The following is a 22,049-nucleotide window of genomic DNA, read 5'->3' as shown; positions in this document are numbered from 1 at the left end:
AAATAAAAGCTAAGAAGTTGGTCCTGCAATTTATAGAGCGCTGGGAATGAAAAGCTGGGCATAAAAGGAACTGTTGAGGAATTTTACAGTCGGATTTTGCAGCCAGATTACTAGCATTCAAAATATATTACGTGCAGAATATTGAACAAGTCAGCTGGGACAGCTAGTGAAGAACCGGTGCATTTAGGCAGCGTGGTCAAGTTGCAGGGACGCGTTCGCAGAACAAGTTGAAAATGTGTTTTATAGTGTGCACCCACTCTTGTGAGAAACCTGGTTAATTGATCCTCGATAAGCCCTTTGCTCTCAGTATTTGCAAAGTTGGCAATGACTTATTAACTCAGGCTGTACCTAGTAAGGAAACGCAGTACAGGAAGTTTCAGGTTTGGTTAATGTAGATGGATAAAATTCTGTAGAGAAAGTTGTCAAGACACAAACTTGATCCAGTTTGTAACTGAAAATGGGTTAGTGTCATGCATGCAGCTAGGTTCTTGCTTTTCTAACCTGTCCTTGTGTGAGGCTGCCTTTTTCAGAGCTCTTTTTTTTTTTCCGTCTCTGGGGCACTGAACCTGATCGCGGACTTTTCTTATGCCACTGTGGAGCCCCAGGCTGAGACTGGGAAGACCAGGGCTCTTTCTACAGTTATGCCTGTGGTGCTGGGTTACTTCTGTTAGATGCTTCATTTTTCCCTATCTCGGAGTGCCTATATTTAAAATAGGGATGTTGATCTACCTGTTCTGTGGGACGCTTTGAGACTGGAAAGGAAAAGCTGTGTAAATGAGTTCTATATTGTTATTACTAATGGGAGAATATAAGTAAGAATTTTGTTACTGAGTTAGCTGACAGCTCCCTGAAGGGTTTACAGCATCTTCTGGGCTGCTTCCCTCCTACGTGACCCACTGGAGCTACAGAGAAGACAGATTTGTTCAGTGAATGGAAAAGTCTTGTACAAACAAAACTGAACAGATGTGTTATTCTGATATTTGGCGGTTTTATTAACATCTTCACGTTCTTTCCAGTGAAGATAGCTCTGTGGTATTGTCACAACTCATCAGCTCTGTGTGGTATTGTACAGTCATAATGCAGACAATACTATACGATGTCAGCAAATTACTGTGCGTGCGTTCAGTTGTGCTGATTTTCTCTTCCTTGAACTCTCTTGGCTCCTGAAGAGGAAAGAAAGATTTTTGTCGTCTCATTCATGACAGATACGAAGCACGCCTGATTATTCTTTCTTCTCCTTACCTCTTTTCCTTTTACAATCCCCACAATTCCCGTGTTGCTCTCCCCGTGCGGAGGTGAATGTTGAAAATATCAAGAACAACCTCTAAATGATGATGCTTTGTTTGTTTGGCATTGCAGCATTCTGTTATTTTTGACATTTTTTGCCATGATTATAAACCACTGAAATCCATAATTTCACAACCTTGAAAGGACACAAGTGATTTGGGAGCCACAAGTTCTTTGCCACTGATTGAGTAATGTTCCTTGTAGTTAATTGTGCTTGAAAAGGAGCGACGGGTTATGGTCCTTCTGTCATCTTTTTCAACAAATTCTTGGCTCTCGCAAGAAACCCTGAGGTTGAAGGTCAAATGTGTAGGAGCTGCTTTTTCTGTGATGATGGTAATTTTGGTTTGGAACCTCTGAGAAAACAGAGCATGCCCTTTTAATTTCCCTTTTGCAAAAGAAAAACGGGGGGGATGCCGACGTCATTCATGTATTTACTTATATGATATACAGTTCTCCTGGGGCAAGATTACAAGTCAAAACAGAGAACAATTTACTGGTCTCCTTTGTCAAAATAAGCATTTTGGACACTGTACTTATTTTCTCGTAATAAAAAAGCTGCCACGCTACTCTAAGGGCGTAGATGTCATATTAGACCTCCCCATGCACACACAGGTTAACACAAGTTTATAGCCACCTTAACAAATTCAGTTGCCCTGGCAAGAGTGCACGGGTTACCAAAAGATCTTGAAGGACCAGGTTTTTTTTTAAAGGAAGCTTGTCCTGTTTTCGGCTGGGACAGAGTTAATTTTCCTCCCAGTAGCTGGGGCAGTGCTGTGTTTTCGGATTTAGTATGAGAATAATGTTGGTAACACACTGATGTTTTAGTTGTTGCTAAGTAGTGCTGACACTAGCCAAGGACTTTGCAGCTTCTCATGCTCTGCCAGCTGAGAGGGTTGGAGATGCACAAGAAGCCGGGAGGGGACACAGCCGGGACAGCTGACCCCAACTGGCCAGAGGGATATTCCATGCCATACAACTTCATGCTCAGTGTATAAACTAGGGGAAAGCTGGCTGGGGGGGCCGCTGCTTGGGAACTGGTGGGGCATTGGTTCGTGGACGTGAGCAATTGCATCATGCATCACTTGCTTTCTATATTCTTTCCTAATAATTATTATTGTTTTCCCTTTCTTTTCTGCCTATTAAAATGTCTTTATCTCAACCCATGAATCCTACTTTTTCCCCCCAGTTCTCTCCCCCGTCGCCCTGAGAGGAGGCAGTGAGTGGACAGCTATGTGGTGTTTAGCTGCCTGCCTTGTTAAACCACGACAGAGCTTAATAACGCAGAGCAGGAATCAGTGGTCTTTTTTTAGTTGCAGTAACTTGTATTGATGTCATGGAGATTTAGGGAGATGTTTCTGAGAATCCCATTAGGCACCTATTTGTGTCTTAGCTGTAAAAACATTTATAGAGTGGTTTCTACAATTCTTGTGATGTTGCAAAGGCTGGAAGTGCGTTAAAGCATCAGCTCAAGAACAGGCGGTTGTTTAAATCCATCCCGTTCGAGAAAGCTCTTCTACCTCTAAGGAATTTAAACAGGTGTGGAAGGTCTGTCCATACAAAGGGATCTTCCCAAGTCAGAGCTCTATGGCTATTTAATAAAACAAACACTCTGATAAATGTGTTTCCCTTTCTCCTTAACAAGTAATATTTCTCAAAGAATCTTTACGTCTTATTTTTATTTTTAGTTTTTAAAAGAGTGTTTTATTTCTCACAGCTCCAAAAGAAATCTTTGAAAAACTAAATCCCTCACATTCTAAACGATCACAATTTAAATTATTTCAGTTTTTCTTAATTTTTTTTTTAATTTACAATATTATGTTGATTTTGTCTTTCAACTGTTGAAGGTAGTGATGGAAATTCACAGGCTAAGGCAATATATGCAGTGAGTAACGCGACACCATAATTTATGCTCATTCTTTCTGTATAATATACAGGGATGTAGTGAACCCAATAAGAACAGCATACAGCTGAACGAGAGAAATATGAATGTATGAGCATCCTTCGGTTTGACTGTAGAACAAAACGGGTTACTATCAAGTGTCCATCTGGTAGTGACCCATTTGAGTGCCTTAGAGTGTGGAAAGGGCAGCTAGGTCCAAAGGACCAAAATAAGAGGTCTGAACAAGGGCCCTGTGAAGCCAGCGGGAACTTCATCCTTAGTTTTGGTGTCTGAATCAGGGTGATAAATCCCATCCACCCCTGCCAAGTTACTCTCTGTCTTGAAGTTCTTCTATAGCGTAGTATAGACTATTACAGATACAGAATAATATACCTCCTACCTCAATGTGAGCGATCGACGTTTTCAGGAGGGTATCTGTCCTTAAATAACTTACCACAGGGTATGTGATGCTAATATCACTCTACTAAACAAATGTTTTCGGGTAGTGGGGTAAAAGCCCCACAGAAGGCAGGTGTACAACGTTGATGGCATGGATGCTTAGGTTTCATGAATATACTTAGATTTAATTGTTTAATATATTGAATGCACACTGCCAAAACTTTGTGTCTGTCTGATTTACACCTCACTTATGCTTATCCAACTCACTCCGTTACATGAGTCATTCTTGGGGTATTTTGTCTGGGATCAAAATCACTTACTAACATCTTAAACAAGGCACGGTTTCATTAATATATTAACATTTTATAGCAAATATTTTATGTATGCTTTGTCTGGTTTTAGACATAATTGCTATATGCGTAGGAGACGTGGTTTCTAGATTTCTGTGGGACTAACAACGACTAGGCACCTGTTTCCATTCACCCCCTGTCCTATACTCCATTTTATTTCCAGGCCTGTTGCTCTGCGGCCTCAGTTTCCGTCAGGCTTTTGGACGCTCCCACAGTGCAAACAGTAAAGCAAGATGTGACTGAGGAGCGGCATAAATGAGAAATTACCGATCGCTAGAAAGGATTAGAGTGCAGTGCTGACATCCAAGATAGCACTACTTGTTTTGCTAAGCCGGTTTTAGGAGGGAAATAAAGAAGCGTTTCTCCAAATCACTTCATTACTCAATTGCATGGAGGCCTAGAAACAGGCGTGCTGTTAACCTCCATCCCTTATTATAACTCTAGTTTGTTCTCTTCCATGGTGTAGGAGACTGAAGGGAAGGGAAAAGTGTAGCAGGATGGTAGGGGGGAGTTTCATAGTGCCCCATGCCCTGGCATCTTGCAACCATCAAGCATGTGGGCTGCCATTAATCACCAAAACAGAGAGCTTTCTGATTTCAATGCCCTCCTGCTCAGCATAGCAGCCGTATATTTTTCCTAGCCTTTGCCTAATTTGGACAGAGTGCCAAGATAGCAACTCGAACGTGTTTGGCACAGAAGCAGAGAACAGCCCTATGAAGTACCAGGCTCCGGGTGTTACGCTGCCTCGTCACGATCGGAGGCAGCTGTGGGAGCTGAATCTCAGGGGCGTTTTAGTATTTCCTCCTGTTACAAGGGATGGGCAGCAGTCCAGCAGTGAGCTGGACATGGTACCTGCTGAAGTTGTTTAGTTCCGTTTCAGTTCCAACATATGGAGCTTTTAAGGGAGAAAGAAACCGATGACCATGACGGTTGAGAGTACGTGGGAGAAGAGTTCAATTTGTCTTCACACTTTTATTGCTTTCCAGAAATTTGAAAATCCCCGAAGTAAGAAAGGCATCGTGCTTTGAATACAGACGTTTTACTTTCCTTTTTATGCCTATTATGTATGTCATATCTCTGATGTGTTCGTTAAAAATTGTCACATAAACGACTGACAGCCCTGAAACACTGCTCCCCGCTCCTTCCTTCCTTCCTTCGCTACAAAAGCACACCTGCGTCGACATCCACTCAGATCGCACCAGCAAAAGCTTTTCATTTCCATGTTGAATCTCCCCTGTGACTAAACAAAGATGTTTCATTTCCCCATGCGTCAATCAGGAACCTTTCATCTGGGACCCAGGTTAATAAAATACTTCATCATCTTAATACATTATTTCTTTGGGAACGGCACACAGTGCCGGCAACACCAGCCATTGTCTTAATCAAAAATGGACTCGCATGCTGTGGTCTGAAAAATGGATTTTAATCCAATATTTCTCAAGTGAATCGGGAAGTAGGAAAGAAAATCCAGTAGCATTGACAACAGCCTGAATTTAATGAGGAAGCAGGATCTAGTTCGGTAGCCAGCAATATGTGACAGAACTACCTGTAATCTCTGTAAATAAGTAGGTGCTTGTAAATGCTGTGTTTTAACAAAGTTACAAACTGGTTTTAGCATCAGACTGAGGCTCCTTTGCATCCTGCCAATGTTTTTTATCAGAAGAGTAAAAAAGCCTGGTTTGAGAGTTAGCTGCGTTGTGCAAGGGGCATAGTGCCATCCCTGCTAAAGGGAGGAGAAACACAGAAGTCTAAGAAACTGAGATGAAAGCGTCAGAAGGACAAAAGAATTAGAGGTCATTTGCAATGCTCAGGGTAAAAACTATGCAGAACCCAGAAGAAAGCGTGCCTCTTGGCTCCCTGCCCTCTGTTTCAAGCCAAGGTTATTCCTTTTACTAATGATCCAGTGCCACTGCTGTTGCCAGTAAATGTCAGCCCAGGAAACTGTGTTGTTGAAAAGTCAAAATGCATATTTTTCTTCAAGCCAGATAAAGCTGTTCTTCATATTATCAGGGCTGTAGCTTTTCTCAGAAAATTAACTTCAGTTCTGGCAGACGTCCTGGAGTGGCGTGAGGCGATTTCTGGCATGTGTCTCTCCCAGGTGACCTGTAGGGACAAGAGCGTAAGGCATCATTATCTTGCTGACAAGAATGCTGGTGTTAAAGGTCTTAAACAGAGGTGTCTGGGTGGGCATCGCGGTCTGTGTCAAACTTAAAGTTGTGTTGCTTAAGTGGATTAAGTGGATTGCATGCTCTCACTCTTTCAGTTTTCAGTAGCAGTTCATCATTTAATATGCAACTGATGTGTCAGCAGTATCAATGACGGGTGTCTAGAAATGTGCGATTAAGCTTTAAACATAAACGCTCAGCTATATCACGTTGCTCTAGGTGGATATCCTGCTACGTTGAATTGCTGTGCAGTACATAGGAGATGAAGGAAGAGATGATAACTTCCTTTTGATGCAAATGTACATGTTTTGCAGTAGCGTTATATGATAGACTGCACTAAGCAGAACAAACAGAATAGCAAAGTTGAGATGAAACAGAAATAATCGTCCAAGAATATTTCTTAATTAATCAGCATTCACAATGAATCTCTATGCTGGAAAAGGGGTTTCGCGTGTTAATTCAGGGACTTATTTTGACATTTTGATGACACTAAGCAAAAATTTATCTAAAAGAGTATTCAATTGAAATTGATGGAATTGATCCTCCTATTTAAGTAGCTACATATTGATTAAGGGGGCTAGAATCTGTTCTCTTTTTCCTGTAATAGGTTCTTTGAGACACTTGAGCTTGAGACATATCATAGAGCGGGGTAATAGGAACATTATAAATACTAAGGAGAGATTGTGGCCATTACCACTTGATTAACGTACCCTCAATAATAATTTATCTCTAGTTTTAAATTGGAGTCTCAAAGACTAATCTAAGGTTTCAAAAGAAATTTAATGGCCTACGATACAGTTCAGCTCAATAAAGCGATTAAACCTCAACATTCTTCAATGTCACGCTCAGAAATGGTAGTTTATGCAGTTGTTCAATGGTTAATAGAAAATTATAGCTCTCACGAAGTTTGGATGTTGTGTGAAGGTATCTAAAACGCGTGAGATGTCTCTGAAGCTCCGAATAATCCTGACTTTTTTTCAATGTCATAATGTTCTTTAATTATAAAGCAATTAGCTCTCTCAAATGATATCATATAAAACCATGATATGGTAGTTGTCAACCTATATGTCGTTCTGTCCTCAGTCATCCTTGCTGTCAATTCAAGGTCATTTTAGAGTGTTTAGATGGATATAGATTCTAAGTACTGGACATATGAATAATACATAAGGGCAATATTAATTCAGAAATAGCAATAAATGGTCAAAATGGGTACTTTAATTAAAGTGTAAGGTAAGAAAATAACTGTTTGGCTGCTACCTTAAGGACTGCTATCAAGCATGTCATTTTTATGAAAGATGTCTTCTTATGAAAGGCAACCATATAATGAATATCTTTCACATCCCTTAAGTACATTCACTGAAAAAATTCTTATATAAAGATGAACTGATTTTCCAAAACAGTCACAGAATTATGAGTTTCCACCTTGAGATTTTTAGCTGAAAAATATTTGACACGTGCATATGGCAGGTGGGTTTTTTTTCTGGTCATGTAAAAATGCCTGTGTTGTTCCCAGTTCATGCGTTCTTTTAGGCGAAACCCTTCAATGAAACATGCTGAAATCTACCCTATGTGTAAGAACGACTAAGCCAGGATATTAATAGTATCTGAGATGGTATTCTCTCCAGCACCGCAGTGAACACACAGGTTAAGATGAAGGCCACTTGGACACACTTTCAGTGCTCAGGAGTTACGTGCCGTAGCACAGAGAAAAACCTTTACAAACCGGTATGTGCCGTGTCCCCGTTCGGAGACGCTGGTCTTGCTCCAGCCTCACGCAGTGCTTGCAACAGGGTCTGCAGAGCAGGTTTTGAAGGACCCAAGGGGAGCAGAATTCTTCTGCATGCCAGTTTATGGCCTTCAGACTCCATTTATCTCATTTTCTCTGTTTTTCCTCCTGTAAAAACGATGGAAGAGGGACTAAAAAATTCGTCTTTTACTAATGAATTGGTTTTCCTGTGCCATTTGCTTGCCTTGACTTCAGAGAAATATGCAGGGAGAGTCTGTTTATGTGAGCTTCCCTTCTTGCCAGGGTAGCTCCAGTATGCTCCTGAACTCACAGCAGTGCACTTCTGTTCCTCGTAACGTGTTGATTAGGTGGAATTTCCAATGGGATCTATTTTTGCTGAGAGCCCAGAATCTGGTGGCAATGTCTGGATTTGTGGTTGGCATGCAAAGCATTCAGTCAAATGGTTCGCTTTTCATGTCGCTCACATGTAGACATGAAACCGAGAGCGCCGATTATGCAATCGCACATATTTCCCCCTTTTTTCTAAATGAATAACATTCAGTGATAAAGTTGGGAACGCTGTGCTCTGTTTCCACAGCTGCGGCAAACTCGGAGCGAAGAAAACAATAGCTGCATATACGCATATGCACTCCAGCTGCTGCCGACTCCCACATTCTCCTTTATCCTTTTTGTCCTCCCCTTTGAGCAGAGAAATTGTCTCAGTGACAGGAAGGGTTAGTGGCAGATACGTGGCCAGTTTAATACTGTTTTGTAAAAAATTGGAATTAATCTATGAAAATACTAATTGCAGCTTAATCTGTGGGATGATTTGAAGTTGAAGCTTCTGCTTGAGTTTCATGATATGACTTTTACGTTTCCCTGTGCTAACCGCCCCATGCAACCAGGGAGAGCAACCCCGAGGAAACACAGATAACGGTTTCTGTTTCTTTTCTCTCCCAGCTTGGTTCCACAGTCAGCTTTTTTCCCTTTAAAGCCAGCAACTCCAGAGACAAACCGTTTCTTTCCCGCTGTTCACCCAGCTCTGCCTCGCTGCTGGGGTGCCAGTTGCGTCAGCAGGGATTGGGAAGTTAAAAGCGAGTGGAGCTGGTGCCTGTCCTTGGGATGCAAAATTGGTGAGAATATAGAGCCGCAAAGAACAATATTTTCTGGTGTGGTCCTCCAGCTTTGGAGCAGCAGGGTCCGTCACTGCACCGGGGCTTCTGAACCAGCACAAGGAGTTCACTGGAAGTCCCTCTGGTTCTTGCTATTGATAAATGTTTAATCTTGTTAATGTGATGGCATTTCTAGGCGCCGGCAGGTAAAAATACACTCGCGGTATAAGCGATATAATGGTGTAAGGACATTACTCAAGTGACCAAATGTCAGGGCTTGTGCATGAGATCAGAATTTCCACGTGATTTTGAGGTTGAGTGCATCGAAATCCAAATGGCGTTTGGTTAAACAAGGATACTTCGACTCACTGTAGGTCCTTGGAAAAACGTAATTGGAACAAAACTGTAACAGTCCACAAATAAATCGCTCCTTTTTAAAATTTATTTTCCTGTATTTGATGGAAGAGCCTTAGCTGTTTTAAAAACACACAGAAAAACCCACCACCACCCCCACCCCCAAAATCTTGGAAGTAGGGCAAGATTCAGAATCTTTCAAGTGAAATGTTTGCAGTAGCACTGCCAGAATTATAAAACAGTAAATAATTTGAGTTAGACTTTTTGTGTAAATACTTGGTTTAGAAATGGATATTTTACTGCTCTGATTTATAAGCACATAAAAATTCAAGGAATACATATGAAGATGAAATGAATGTGCGTATGTCTGCATGTGAAAAAATCAGTTCCTTTTATGTGGGCTGACGCAGTGAAAGTCTGTAAAGGTTTAGATCACATTTAGTCTTTAAAGTTGCATTTGCTTCTCTGATCCATCTACATTCATAAGATGCTCCTCCCCCTGCCCAAAATCTGGAAGTTATAAGCTAGAAGATAAAAATGGTTAAATGGAAGATTCATAGAGTTATCTTCTGGCATTTATTTAACGTTGACAGAAGACTTGAGCAGAGAAAATGTTCCGAGGGGCCTGTTCAGATTCACTCGGGCTTCCCTTCCCGTATGCCTCTGTTTCTTTCCCAAGGAAAGCAGGAAACCTGAGGCAACGACATGCCCCCAGGTCTCAGCCCAGTGTGCGTTCGGTCCATTGAATAGTTGGGGACCAGGACTGTGGGGACCAAAGGGGTCATGCCTACTTCAGAAAAAGGACAGTCTCTGCCTCCCTCAGATTCCTGAAAAAAATTCAGCAGCGTGGGTCTGGCTGTGTGGCACAGTATTCTGCATGTCATTTGCTGCAGCAGAGCTCATTTGAACCCTCCAGCCATAACTCATCTCCCAGTGAAGTACTGCCTCCATACTCTGGTAATAAATCTTTGCTCCTCTCTTTCCTAGAAAGGAGATTTTCTTCTGTAAGTCAGGCACCCACCACCTCAGAGAAGTAACTCCCTAGCTAGAGTACCATTTGCACCTATCAATAAAAATATTTCCTGTCTAATTCAAACCACTGCGACAATATTGTAGATGCGCGGAATATCTTCCCCGCAATCTTAAGCAGGTAGAAAAATAGGGAGCGTAAGCCAATACGTCCTTTCTACCCTTAATTTATATAGTTCAGGAAAAAGGGTATGTTTTGTGGCAGATCATGATCTAATGTAGAAGGCGTTTCCTTCACTCCTTAGTGTTGTTCAGAATTTAAACCAGGACAAGACACTGCACAGCTGACTTGAGAGTTATTTCCATACCTATACTATCACTCGTGTTCATGGCACAAACTTTGACTGCTTACTTTGGTCCTGTTTCAGCCAACTACCTGGCTGAAATCACATTCTTATTTAAACTCTATGTTGAACTGAAGACTTAGCTGTAACTTTACTTTGGAACCAAGTATCTGGAACTTAGGGCAGAAAAATCCACTTTCTCCCATGCTGCTGCATGGCTGCTGTTTTTGGAAGAGTAACTCACATAGTATAGGCTCAAGGCTCCTTAGGATGGTTTCTTTGAAGCCTATACTACATGCAAACCCAAACTTTTATGCTAGCATTTAGAACACGTATCACGTGCACTAGTACAGGGTTGCCATAGACCATCAATACTGAAGAAACATGATTGACAGAGTTTAGCTAACCTGGTCTTGCCTAGAAGAGATATTCAAACTTGCTGTGGTAACAAATGGTGAGATGCCTACTGCCTGCTTTTGCTCTCCTCTGAGCATGGTACGTGGAAATTAGCAAAGGCAAGACTTGTCGTCCGCGTCTAAGTTAGGAAAAGACTGGAAATAAAAAAAGACGTGAAAATTCAGAAAACGTTTTGCTTATCAGTAAATGTTCTTAATACAGAATGAGAAAGCAGCACTGTGGCTACAGGCTACGGCTTTCGTTGCCATCAGTCTGAAGGGACTGCGAATTGATACTCGCTGACTGCTTTGCACCAATTCATGTCAGGCTGTGATAGGTTTATTTGCATCTCATTTAAATCAGCTTAGCTCTATCTCTCTGCCCCAGTGTCTCCTGTATCAACCTGCCCCCTTTCCAGCTTTACTCTCTGATTTTAGTTTTAAAACCTTAGCAGATTCAGCATAAAACATTTAGTTTTTATGGCAAGTATTTCTGATGCGAAATCACTTTTGTGTGATTCTTTCATGTTGGCTCATGCCTGATCAGGAACTTTGCATCTCTCTGCCACGCTCTTCACCAGCCTGTTTGGAGGGCTGAAAGCAGAAGAGCTTCCAGACAGCTTCCGCTTCCCTCGCAAGCATCTTACAGAGCTCAAAACAACTTCGAGGTAAATAAGACTAAACATACCTGCCCAAAGCAACAGCTTTTTCAAATTATTAGAGTGCTTGGACTCCACGTTAAAGCCTCAGTCTGCTCTAAAGAAGTCTGTTGTATCTATTTTCTCTTACTGGTCATTGAGTCCAGCTTCTAATGATTTGCTGGAGGTAAGTGGGGATGTTGTGGGGTTTTTTTTCCCCACTAACTCAGACCCCTGAGGACTGGGAACCTCCAAGCAAAAATTGTCACCCATTTTTATATTCTTTACTTACCTGGAATAGCTATATTTCTAGCTGTTGTGTTATACAAACAGTTCCAGGTAAGATGTCAAAGGCTGTTCCTTAGCAGTCCCTAAGCCTACTTTATAGACTGCTATCTACTTGCTGTATTTCATTGTTTTTAACAAGGAAATGCACACTCATCGATAATGATCCCTTTAATCAATGCAGCATGCATACCTCAGTGCTGTCGATCTGTTTGGTACTCCTTCTGGCAGATTATGGGGGGTTTTATTTAAAATATTCTTTTCTAAATCCTAGGCTAGGGTGTATTATTTTAAAAATTGAGAAAAAATTTTTGATATGTCCTGAGCTATGCAAGCATGATAAAAATACATTTTCCACTCATACTAACTAGAACTGTGCTAGCAGAAGTTCCTGAAATTAGAAACATCAAACTGTGCTTCTTTGTTAATCTTCAGTGAGCGTTAAAAGAATCTCCGTTTGAAGACAATTACTGCAGTATTTGAAAATTATGAAAGCTTAAAATCAATAGTTTTGTACATGCACATTACAAAATTAGAAACATCCCAGCTTCCTTCTCAGTGGAGAACCCACCCTGAAGTTAAGGGGGAAAACACTTCATAGGAAACTCCTTAGGGAAATCTTTTCTTAAGGAAAACTGGTTTGGCCTACTTAAGGTTAAGACTGCATAAGCACCATGGGACGTGAGGCGTGCCAGGAGAATCTCTTCTACTACACAGACCTTAAGTCTTGCTCTCTGCTCCAGGGGAGCAGTAGTGAAAATGTGCAGAGATTACTGTCATTGATCCACTTCTCTACTTTGGTTTGCTCTCCAGATGAGAGCTGGGAAACGAATTTGGCTTTACTAAGGACATAAGAAGGGGGAAATTAAGCCTCCAAATGTTAATGCGTTCCTCAAGCTCAGGTCAAACTGACTCTAGTGTTCCCGTGGTGACTGACATCCACACAGACCCTGGCGCTTGAGTGTACAGTTGACCTTTAACAACTGAATGGTCTCTGCATCTTGAGACTGAAGTTAGGAGTAATGCGAAAGCCACTGGCTTAGCTTTGTGTCTTTCTAGATTAAAACAGGAGGGGGAATCATGTCGGAAAGCAGTTTCACGAGCTCAAAGTCAGGATGGAGGATTTCTGTGTCGATTTATTTATTTATTTATTTATGTTAAGAAACCTCTGAAATATTTCTCTCAGCATCCAAGAAGCAAAGGACCCTGAGGCCATTAAGATACTCCCACTGGGAGTCCATTGCTTTAAAGTTTCCACTACAAACAAGTAAACAAAGCGGTGTAACAGTCAACCAGCATTAAACAGCTGCCTTAGCTGGAACACGTATCACAGTGTTTTTACTGAAAACATCGGAACGACTTCCTCTCTAGGAAAATAGAAACAAGAGTACAAAATGCACAAAGAAGAGCCATACCCATGTAGCGCGGGTAAATTAATTTTCGGTACGCATATGATTAGCTGAACATTGCACATAAACTTTACTTAGTTCCTTGTCCTGCAAATTTCAAATATCAGGTATCTGATAGAGACATCCATGATCTAGAAACTTGGAGGGGCAGGGAGAGAGCGTAGTACATAGGAAGTATTCACTAGTTTGGAACCCTTATACTTTATACTGAATATTATCAGTCTATTACCTTTATGTAAACACTGTCCACAAAGGTCAAAGCCTAAAAAACTAAGAAGTTAGCTTCTGTGGCCTGTCTGCGTTTGCTTCCATTTAACTGGTTACTAGTGTTGTAATTATCATAATGAATTCCAGACTATTCATGATCATAACTTGCTTCCTGCGTTTGGGATTAAATTCAACCAATTTATTCTAAAGAATTAGCTAATCTTGTGGGAGAAGGCGAAGAAATCTATAGAATGTATTTCACAGGCATTTCACGGCAGTTAGTGAGCTCGTGCGTTTATCTTCTAGCGAACGCCCCCAAAATCAGCATCTGCCTCTTGTTTCCTTTCTGTTTTGCCTTGTTCGTTTTTTTCTTCTCTTGCACTAAATACAGTTTCAAAACTTCAATGTTGAGACACTTTTCCTATTGTTAGTAATGCCATTTACTTCCATATAATCACTGTCTTTTGCTCCAATTACTTTGTTCTCCCACAAATGGTCTGCAAGTCCTTTGAAAACAAAATACTTTCACTGAATAAGTAATATTGGCACATAATAGATCAATTAGGAAGGCATGTGGCACAGGAAAGTGAGCAAATCCTGACCATTTTCATAACAGTGAAGAATATCCTGGTAACTAGAAGTTGATATTTGTTGGAAACGCTTCTACAGTTGACATATTTTAAGTAAAAATTGATTATTTTGCAGATCCCTTTTTACATATTTGACTATAAAACCGACTATCTACTTGTCGGTGTGCTTATATATATATTCAGAAGCATAGCTATGCCATAAATAGCATACACGTACATATGGGAAACACAGCAAAATCTCATGAAAAAGGACAGCAGCAGAGAACTGCAGCAGGGCTGCTCTATGTGCGTTGCAGCCAGCGTATTGAATAACTTACTGAGGGGGCTGCTGAAATCGGATGCATTGCCGTGTGCCAGATATTTTCCTGAGAAGAATTAAGTATAACTGAGGCTAAATCTTGATATTTTTTGGTTCGGTATGTGTCAGGTTAACAGTGTAGGTATTTCATGCTTGGCTGAAAAGCCCTAGCTGGGGAATCTGCGTGTTGTTTATGACTTCTTTATGAGAACTAACTTCGTACGAATACCATACTTTCTGTGTAGGCTCTCTCAAGAGGCAGACTGGTTTGCAACATGTCGCAGATTATGTTGCCCGTTCCCCCCCAGGCTCAGCTTCTGTGTCGAGGAGAAGGGTGGAAGGATCTCTGTTACAACAACGCCGCTTTAGAGAAAATTCTGACTTCCAGCAAAATTAGCTTATGGGGAGAAACTGTGCAGCTGGGATTGGGGGTTGATCTCAAGATAGAGGCTGTCAAGGCTTAAGAAAGCAGAGGCTATTTACTGAAACAGCAGGGTGGGGGCAAGGACTTTTTCGGTTGGATCCAATAAGGGGAATTTACTGAAAGAGTTTAACAAGGCGGAGGAAAGACAAGGGGAAGGAAATGAAATGTCTTGTGAACATAGTTCCCTGAGGACCCTGAGATGGAGCGAACTGAGGCACGGGGCGCTGCCATTGCTCAGCGTGGTTTCCTCATTGAACTTTACCTGGTTTGAAAGGAGAACAATACTGCACTTGAGCCACGGGAGGGATGTGGGTGTTTGTGTGTGCATGACGTTCTTTTAAAAAAAGCAAAGTGTAGATCCCAGAAACCCGTAAATTTGAGAGTCTTCTTTGACTGCTGCAGTACCTCCTGTGCCAGCACCAGCTTAAGAGTTTGGGGACAATTGGATGGCAGGGCTCCAGCTCCACAAACTGGTAACAGAAACAGTGCTCCAAAAAAGGGCCAGAGAGACAAAGAAAAGCAGCAGCGCTGCAGTGTACTGAGTACAGGCTAGCTTAGAGCAGAGGAGCGCAACACCCAAAGCTTCTGCAATAAATTAGTTAGACGAGAGCTTCTGGTTCTGTGGAAATAAGTTCAAGACTAAAATGGGAGTTACACAATTATTACGGATTGGCAGGCATTAAAGACATCCATGGTGCCTTCTAAGATCTTGGCCAGGAAGACATCATATAAAAGCAGAGTTTAAGTTATTTATGGACAGGCAAAGCCTAATGTTTTTAATTTTCTAGATCGCTCAGGAGGCCCATCAGATTGGCAATACCAGCAGAATGTGTCAGGAAGTCCCAACTCCTACTACACAAAATAATAAAAAAGTGTTTTGGGGGAAGATTCCCAGTACTGGTGGACCTAGCGGTCCTATTCATGACTGAGAATTTAACCTATTCCCACACTTAGGGAGCAGTCGTCTTTGGTTTACAATGTGCCATTAAGTTTTATTTCTTAGTGTCAAACTGATATAAACGGATTTGTCCTTGATTTTTGATACTTACTACTGCCCATGCTGAATTCATTTTCTAATCACATGGAGGCCATATGTATTTTTTACACATAGCCTGTGCTGCACTGCAGAATTTATTACCCTATCCTTTAAATATACTGCTGTTACATGCTCAAAGTCCAGCATATTTATATGCTGCAGATATGTTTACCACTAGCAAATTACGAGGGATTGTAAAAATTGTGTTTATCCACGTAATTTTCTATAATCATTGTTAAAACAGGGACACGCGAAAGCTTTCTGTGGAGGAAAAATAAAGTACCTCAAAATATCTGTGCTCCTCTATAGATAGGTATCTTGTCTAGCTGAGTTCACGGAGCGAAACGTTTCATGGAACGGTTAGGCAAGGACAGAAAATGACTGCTGAACAAGAGATCCAGTGATGAAATTATCGCTTCCTTTTGGGTGCTGGCTCATAAACCTCTTTCACTGTAACTGCATACGCATCCTTGGGTTTTGGCCAGGGTACTTACTGTCCATGCCTACTTATGCCTCTTACTCAGGAGATAAATGCCGGAGTATGGGACTGTAGGTGTTCCAGGAGAGAGCAGAGCCAGGCCCCGTCATGTGTGTGCTGACGACTGACTCAGTTGTTATAATGTTAGCAATACCTCCGCTAAGTCATAGCCCACATGCATATCGCCTGATGGATGACCAGAAATCAGCCCGTCGGGCTTTCAGTATTGCTCACGCCGTGAGATCTGGTCCCGAGTCAGTGCTGTGGTAATTGTTCATGCTCAGAAAACACAATGCAATCGTCCTGCTTTCTAGGGTTTGTCTTACACATGAGGGATACCACAAAGGTCTGCGAGCTTTGCTGCTAGCTTTAAAATAGTAATGCCCAAATAATGGTTCGCAGGCAGCACGTTGCCTCTGAGACCCTTTGACATTGCTCACAGCTACAAGGAAATGAAAACATTAAAAACGAGGCCGGCCGGGAGAGAAGCGTGTGATGCTGCTGTGTCACGTTTCCTGTTCAGTATCGTTACCCACCGGCCAAAGGAGGTGGGGGAACCGCTCTTAAACACTAGTGAAATGAAACAGATGCCGTTCTCCTGTTTCAGCGGATTTAGTAGTATGACCTCATTAGTTTTTGACATATGCACTTCAAAATATTTCCAGACAAAATTGCTGCACGCACAGGAATATTTTCTGTTAGTTATGCGCATGGGTGTCCACGCGTAAGGGCCTGAGCGTTTCTTTCCCCTCCACCGCCTGATGCCTGTCTCCTCCCTGCCTCCAGGTACCAGATACACACCGGCCTTCAGCACTCCATCATACGGCCAACCCAGCCCAACTGCTTACCTCTGGATAACGTCACGCTACCTCAGAAGCTGAAGGAGGTTGGTTATTCAACGCACATGGTTGGCAAATGGCACTTGGGGTTTTATCGCAGAGAATGCATGCCCACGCAGAGAGGATTCGACACTTTCTTCGGCTCGCTCTTAGGCAGCGGCGACTATTACACTCACTTCAAGTGTGACAGCCCTGGGATATGCGGCTATGACCTGTACGAGAACGACAACGCAGCTTGGGATCACGACAATGGCATCTACTCGACGCAGATGTACACGCAAAAAGTGCAACAAATCTTAGCTTCTCATAACCCCGGGAAACCTATATTCTTATATATTGCTTACCAAGCCGTTCACTCGCCTCTTCAGGCACCAGGCAGGTATTTTGAACATTATCGATCGATAAATAACATTAACAGGCGAAGATACGCTGCGATGCTAGCTTGTTTGGATGAAGCCATAAACAACGTAACCCTTGCTTTAAAGAAGTACGGTTACTATGAGAATAGCATTATCATATATTCTTCAGATAACGGTGGGCAGCCAATGGCCGGAGGAAGTAACTGGCCTCTCCGAGGAAGCAAAGGGACCTATTGGGAAGGAGGTATCCGTGCTGTTGGGTTTGTCCATAGCCCCCTCCTGAAAAACAAAGGGTCTGTGTGTAAGGAGCTTGTGCACATCACAGACTGGTTCCCCACTTTGATCACGCTGGCAGAAGGGCAGATCGACGAAGATATCCAGCTGGATGGCTATGATATATGGGAAACCATTAGCGAAGGCAGACGTTCTCCACGGGTAGACATCTTACACAACATCGACCCCATTTACACCAAAGCCAAAAATGGGTCCTGGGCAGCTGGCTATGGCATCTGGAACACTGCGATTCAATCTGCCATCAGAGTGAATCACTGGAAACTACTGACGGGCAATCCGGGATATAGCGACTGGGTACCTCCACAGGCCTTCAGTAACGCGGGCCCCAACCGCTGGCACAACGAACGCGTTTCCTGGTCGGCTGGCAAAACGGTGTGGCTTTTCAACATAACCGCTGACCCGTATGAACGAGTGGACCTCTCTGCCAGGCACCCAGATGTAGTGAAGCAGTTGTTGCGGCGGCTTTCACAGTTCAATAAGACTGCGGTTCCTGTTCGATACCCGCCTAAGGACCCTCGGAGTAACCCGAAGCTGAATGGCGGGGTCTGGGGTCCGTGGTTTAAGGAGGACGAAAAGAAAAAGAAATCAGATAAAAGTAAAGGGGCGAATAAGCAAAAGAAGAACAAGAACAAGAAAAAGGCAAATCGGAAAAAAGCGCAGTCGTTACATTGCCGTTCACGTCTTGCTGGCGGATAGACTCCGAGCACGCTCTTTTGCCAGGTCTAAGTCAGCTTGGCCCAACTTTTTTGAACTTCTGACAGAATAGACTAGAAATGCTAGCTCTGCACTATGGATGAAAGTTGTCATCTTTTCATTTTTTCTCTGATTCCACCAGCACAAGGTATCTCAACACTCTGCCTTGAGCGTACGTAAACATCCACGTGACAACCTTTCCCCGCTACGGGATGAACGGTGCTCACCTATCACAGCTACATTCCAGATGACAACGGCGATACCGCCTAATTTCAGTCAGCTCGTTTTTGCTGGACAAATGGCGGTCCCTTGCCTAAATTATTGGGAATATTTGGAGAGTATGGAGATGTTAATGGCAGGTGTTCTCAAACCGACAGGTGATTCATAGAGAGAAAGGAAAAACAAAACCTGAGAACCTCTGTGGGTCAGAAAGCATTAGTCACCGACCTATGACATTCTTTGATACGACAGAGCAAAAAGACGAAACCATCAGAGTAACCCTTTTAGAGGTGCCGGGGAGGGAGGCATGAGAGGAGGAAAGCTGCTTTGAATTAGACTTCGTCTGTTTCTCATAAATCAGAAATACTTTTAAAATTTTCTAGATGTGCTAAGCTCCCCCCATTTGTAGAGAAACCAGAAGGCTGTTATTCAACACACGTGAACAGCTAGCACACGCCGTGTATAATTTATTATAGGCATAGACAAAAACACATCACCAAAGTGAATGTAATAAGTAAACACTTTAAGATAACTATACAACAATATGTAAAAGGCGTAATTTATTTTACAGCACAATCCTTCTTCCTCATCCATTAAAACTTTAATTACTGGGTGATGCAAGGTACCCCTTTGGGTGCAAGGGTTGTTTGGGGTTTTTTTTTCCCTTTGATTTTTAATTTTATTTCCACTCTATCACTCAGAGTTTTATTTAACAGATCCATATCCTCAGAGTACTGTAAAACAAGAAAATACTGTATACACTGCTAGGATGAGAAAGAAGAATGATTCAGGTGCTTCATGTCATTATGTATTTGCCTCCAATTACTTTGAATGTAACAAAGTGATTATTTAATTTAGTAGTCACGTGAATATTGTTCAGTTTCTGTACAGAAGCTAGGCCATCTTTATGTTTGGGGGGAAAATTCTACTTTAAACCTTTTATTTATGTATCTATTAAAATAGTTTATTTTTATGGCATTCATAAAAGTAGTCTGCCTCTTTTTTGCATCGAAGGTAGCAACTCTGTCCTTGTTTATTTTAAATGAACCCAGTAAGCTTTTTTTTTTTATTGCTATTATTTTTGGTGCAGGGATGATTTTATGACATTTTGCTTCTGAAACAGAATTTCTTCTCTGCCCTTTTCCAAGGTGTCTGCATGGATGACTAATGGGTGTAGTGACTGCATATTCTTGGTGATCTGTGATAACTGATACAATACATATGCACATATAATTTTCAAGATGAATTATATTAAGTAAAATTTATGAGTCATTTGTTAAATAGCGGTAACATATTTTGGTAAAATGGAAAATAAGCACGCTTTTCAACTACGTCTCACTTGACTCAGAAATCATATTTATATAAATGGATTAGAGGTGAAAAATTAAACTTTTGTAAAATCAGTGCACACTAAAATCTGAATCGTGTCCAATGCTCCAACGCCCCCTGACCTTTTTTGAAAAGAAACTAATTGCAGACATATACTGCCAAAACCTAGTAAATGGCATATTTTCAGCTATAATGCAGAATAAAGCTGTCATTAACGAAAACTTAGAAACAAGTTAGTCGTATTTTAGAGTTACTTCTGTAATGAATATAGTGGGGAGAAGATAGAAATGGACTTCTTGAATAGTTATGTATAAATAATAATTATAAAAGGATGATGTGTATCTGCATAAGTGTTTCATATTATTGTCACTGTTATTTTTCATATTGTGTGCTCCTTAGAGGACTAATTAATGTTCTTAGAAATCTGTCTAGCTTTACTTAAGATCCAGGCTATGCAGTGAGTAATCAGGAACTCAAATGTTCTCTAATTTCTCACTTTTTTTTTTAAATGTACCACTGACGTCCTCAAAAAAGAAATTATAATAACGTCTTGAGATATTATACTCCAAAACGCGACATATAAAATTCATGTCTGAGAGAAAATACATGGCTCCTTTGTCTTCGAGAAAAAGTGAGACTTTTTAAGGTAGTCTGGAAAATGGACAAATCAGAGAAATGTAGAAAAGATGACTTTTTATGATGTTCCTTTTCCAGTTTGGGAAAGAATCTACATTTCAGTAATAAACATTAGGAGAGAAGTGAAGGAAGCAGGTTGAAACATTACACTGTCTAGTTTACAACTTAACACATAAATCACGTTTATATTTGAAATACCCGTGCTGCACGCTGAGTTCAGCATTAGAAAGAAATAGTAACCTTCTGACTTTCCAAGGTCATTTAAAAAAGGCCAAAATTAGATGTGTAAGCTAAACTATACATAAGGAAGGACTAAGATATTTTAATTTATTTTGGCATAATGGAAACAAGGCCCTGTAATAAAGTGTTATCCTCACAGAGTCAATGATCACCTTTTTCCATGAAAGTTTTATGGTTGCTTTGGCTTCTATTGGACTGAAGCCACTAGAGAGCATTATTCTCTGACAACATTTTATGCTATAATTATTTATATCTGTTCTCTCTCAGGCAAAATGGGAGTCCTTGAAAGTAATCAGTGCAAAGCAGAACGGCGGATCGCTTCTTGCGTGCCTGTGTATTAAGTGAACGTGCCCCAGGAGTTAGTGTTTGTAGAGTACACAATGGGAGTACGTTTCCTAAGGCTGCACTGGCTCTTAGTTTGGCTGATTCCCTTGAAATTGATGCTCTGATCTGGTATAGGGCACAAGTTGGATTTAGAGTGGGGTAGAAAACACCCACAATTTGGAAGCCTTCCTGAATCTTTTGCTGAAAGGATCCCGATGTGGAAATATCGTGTTGCCGTTTTCCTGTCTACTCTCACACAATACTTCTTTTTTCACCCCAACAATACGATAGTCTCTGGTTTTTTGTGACTCCCTACAGCTGTCAAACCTGACTTTCCGTTTACGGAGCTGTCAGTAGGTCATACGCTCTCGCAGCAGGATTTCACAGGTTATTTATGTCTCAGAACGGGTTACGTGTCTAATCTCAGGCAAGGTACGATAGGTAAACACCGCAAACGGTTCAAAAAAAGGCAACTAGACTTACTGAAACCACAGTCCTATACCCCGAAGGAAAACCAACAGTCCTAACTGCTGGGCAGACACAGCGAGGGAGTTATCGCTTTGCTCGGGCTGATACATATTTGTGCAAAGGCACTCCGGAAAACCAATTGATATTTGGCGTGAGTCAGTAACTGGTCTCTGTACCCGCATTTGTAAGCGATCTAGAGAAAGACTGGGTGGGGAGAGGAAAGGCGGAGAGGATTTGCTTATTACTTTTAAGTTGTCTCAAGCCTTCTATTCTCCACATGCTATATGGGTATGAGAAAAAGGC

The 22,049-nt window shown here is 41.6% G+C and overlaps 1 protein-coding gene across 1 annotated transcript in view; it reads left to right on the top strand.

Annotated features, from left to right (window-relative positions):
- Positions 1-19,727, top strand: part of ARSJ (arylsulfatase family member J) — a 46,650-nt gene extending 26,923 nt beyond the window's left edge. The window contains exon 3 of the mRNA XM_075090118.1: positions 17,132-19,727. Coding sequence (XP_074946219.1) covers positions 17,132-18,533 — 1,402 coding nt within the window. The 3' untranslated portion in view covers positions 18,534-19,727. The remainder of the gene's footprint in view (positions 1-17,131) is intronic.
- Positions 19,728-22,049: the final 2,322 nt, after the last annotated feature.

The sequence above is a fragment of the Phalacrocorax aristotelis genome, chromosome 4, assembly GCF_949628215.1.
Source record: "Phalacrocorax aristotelis chromosome 4, bGulAri2.1, whole genome shotgun sequence".
NCBI classification, from domain to species: Eukaryota; Metazoa; Chordata; class Aves; order Suliformes; family Phalacrocoracidae; genus Phalacrocorax; species Phalacrocorax aristotelis.
This window is presented reverse-complemented; position numbering and strand designations above follow the sequence as displayed.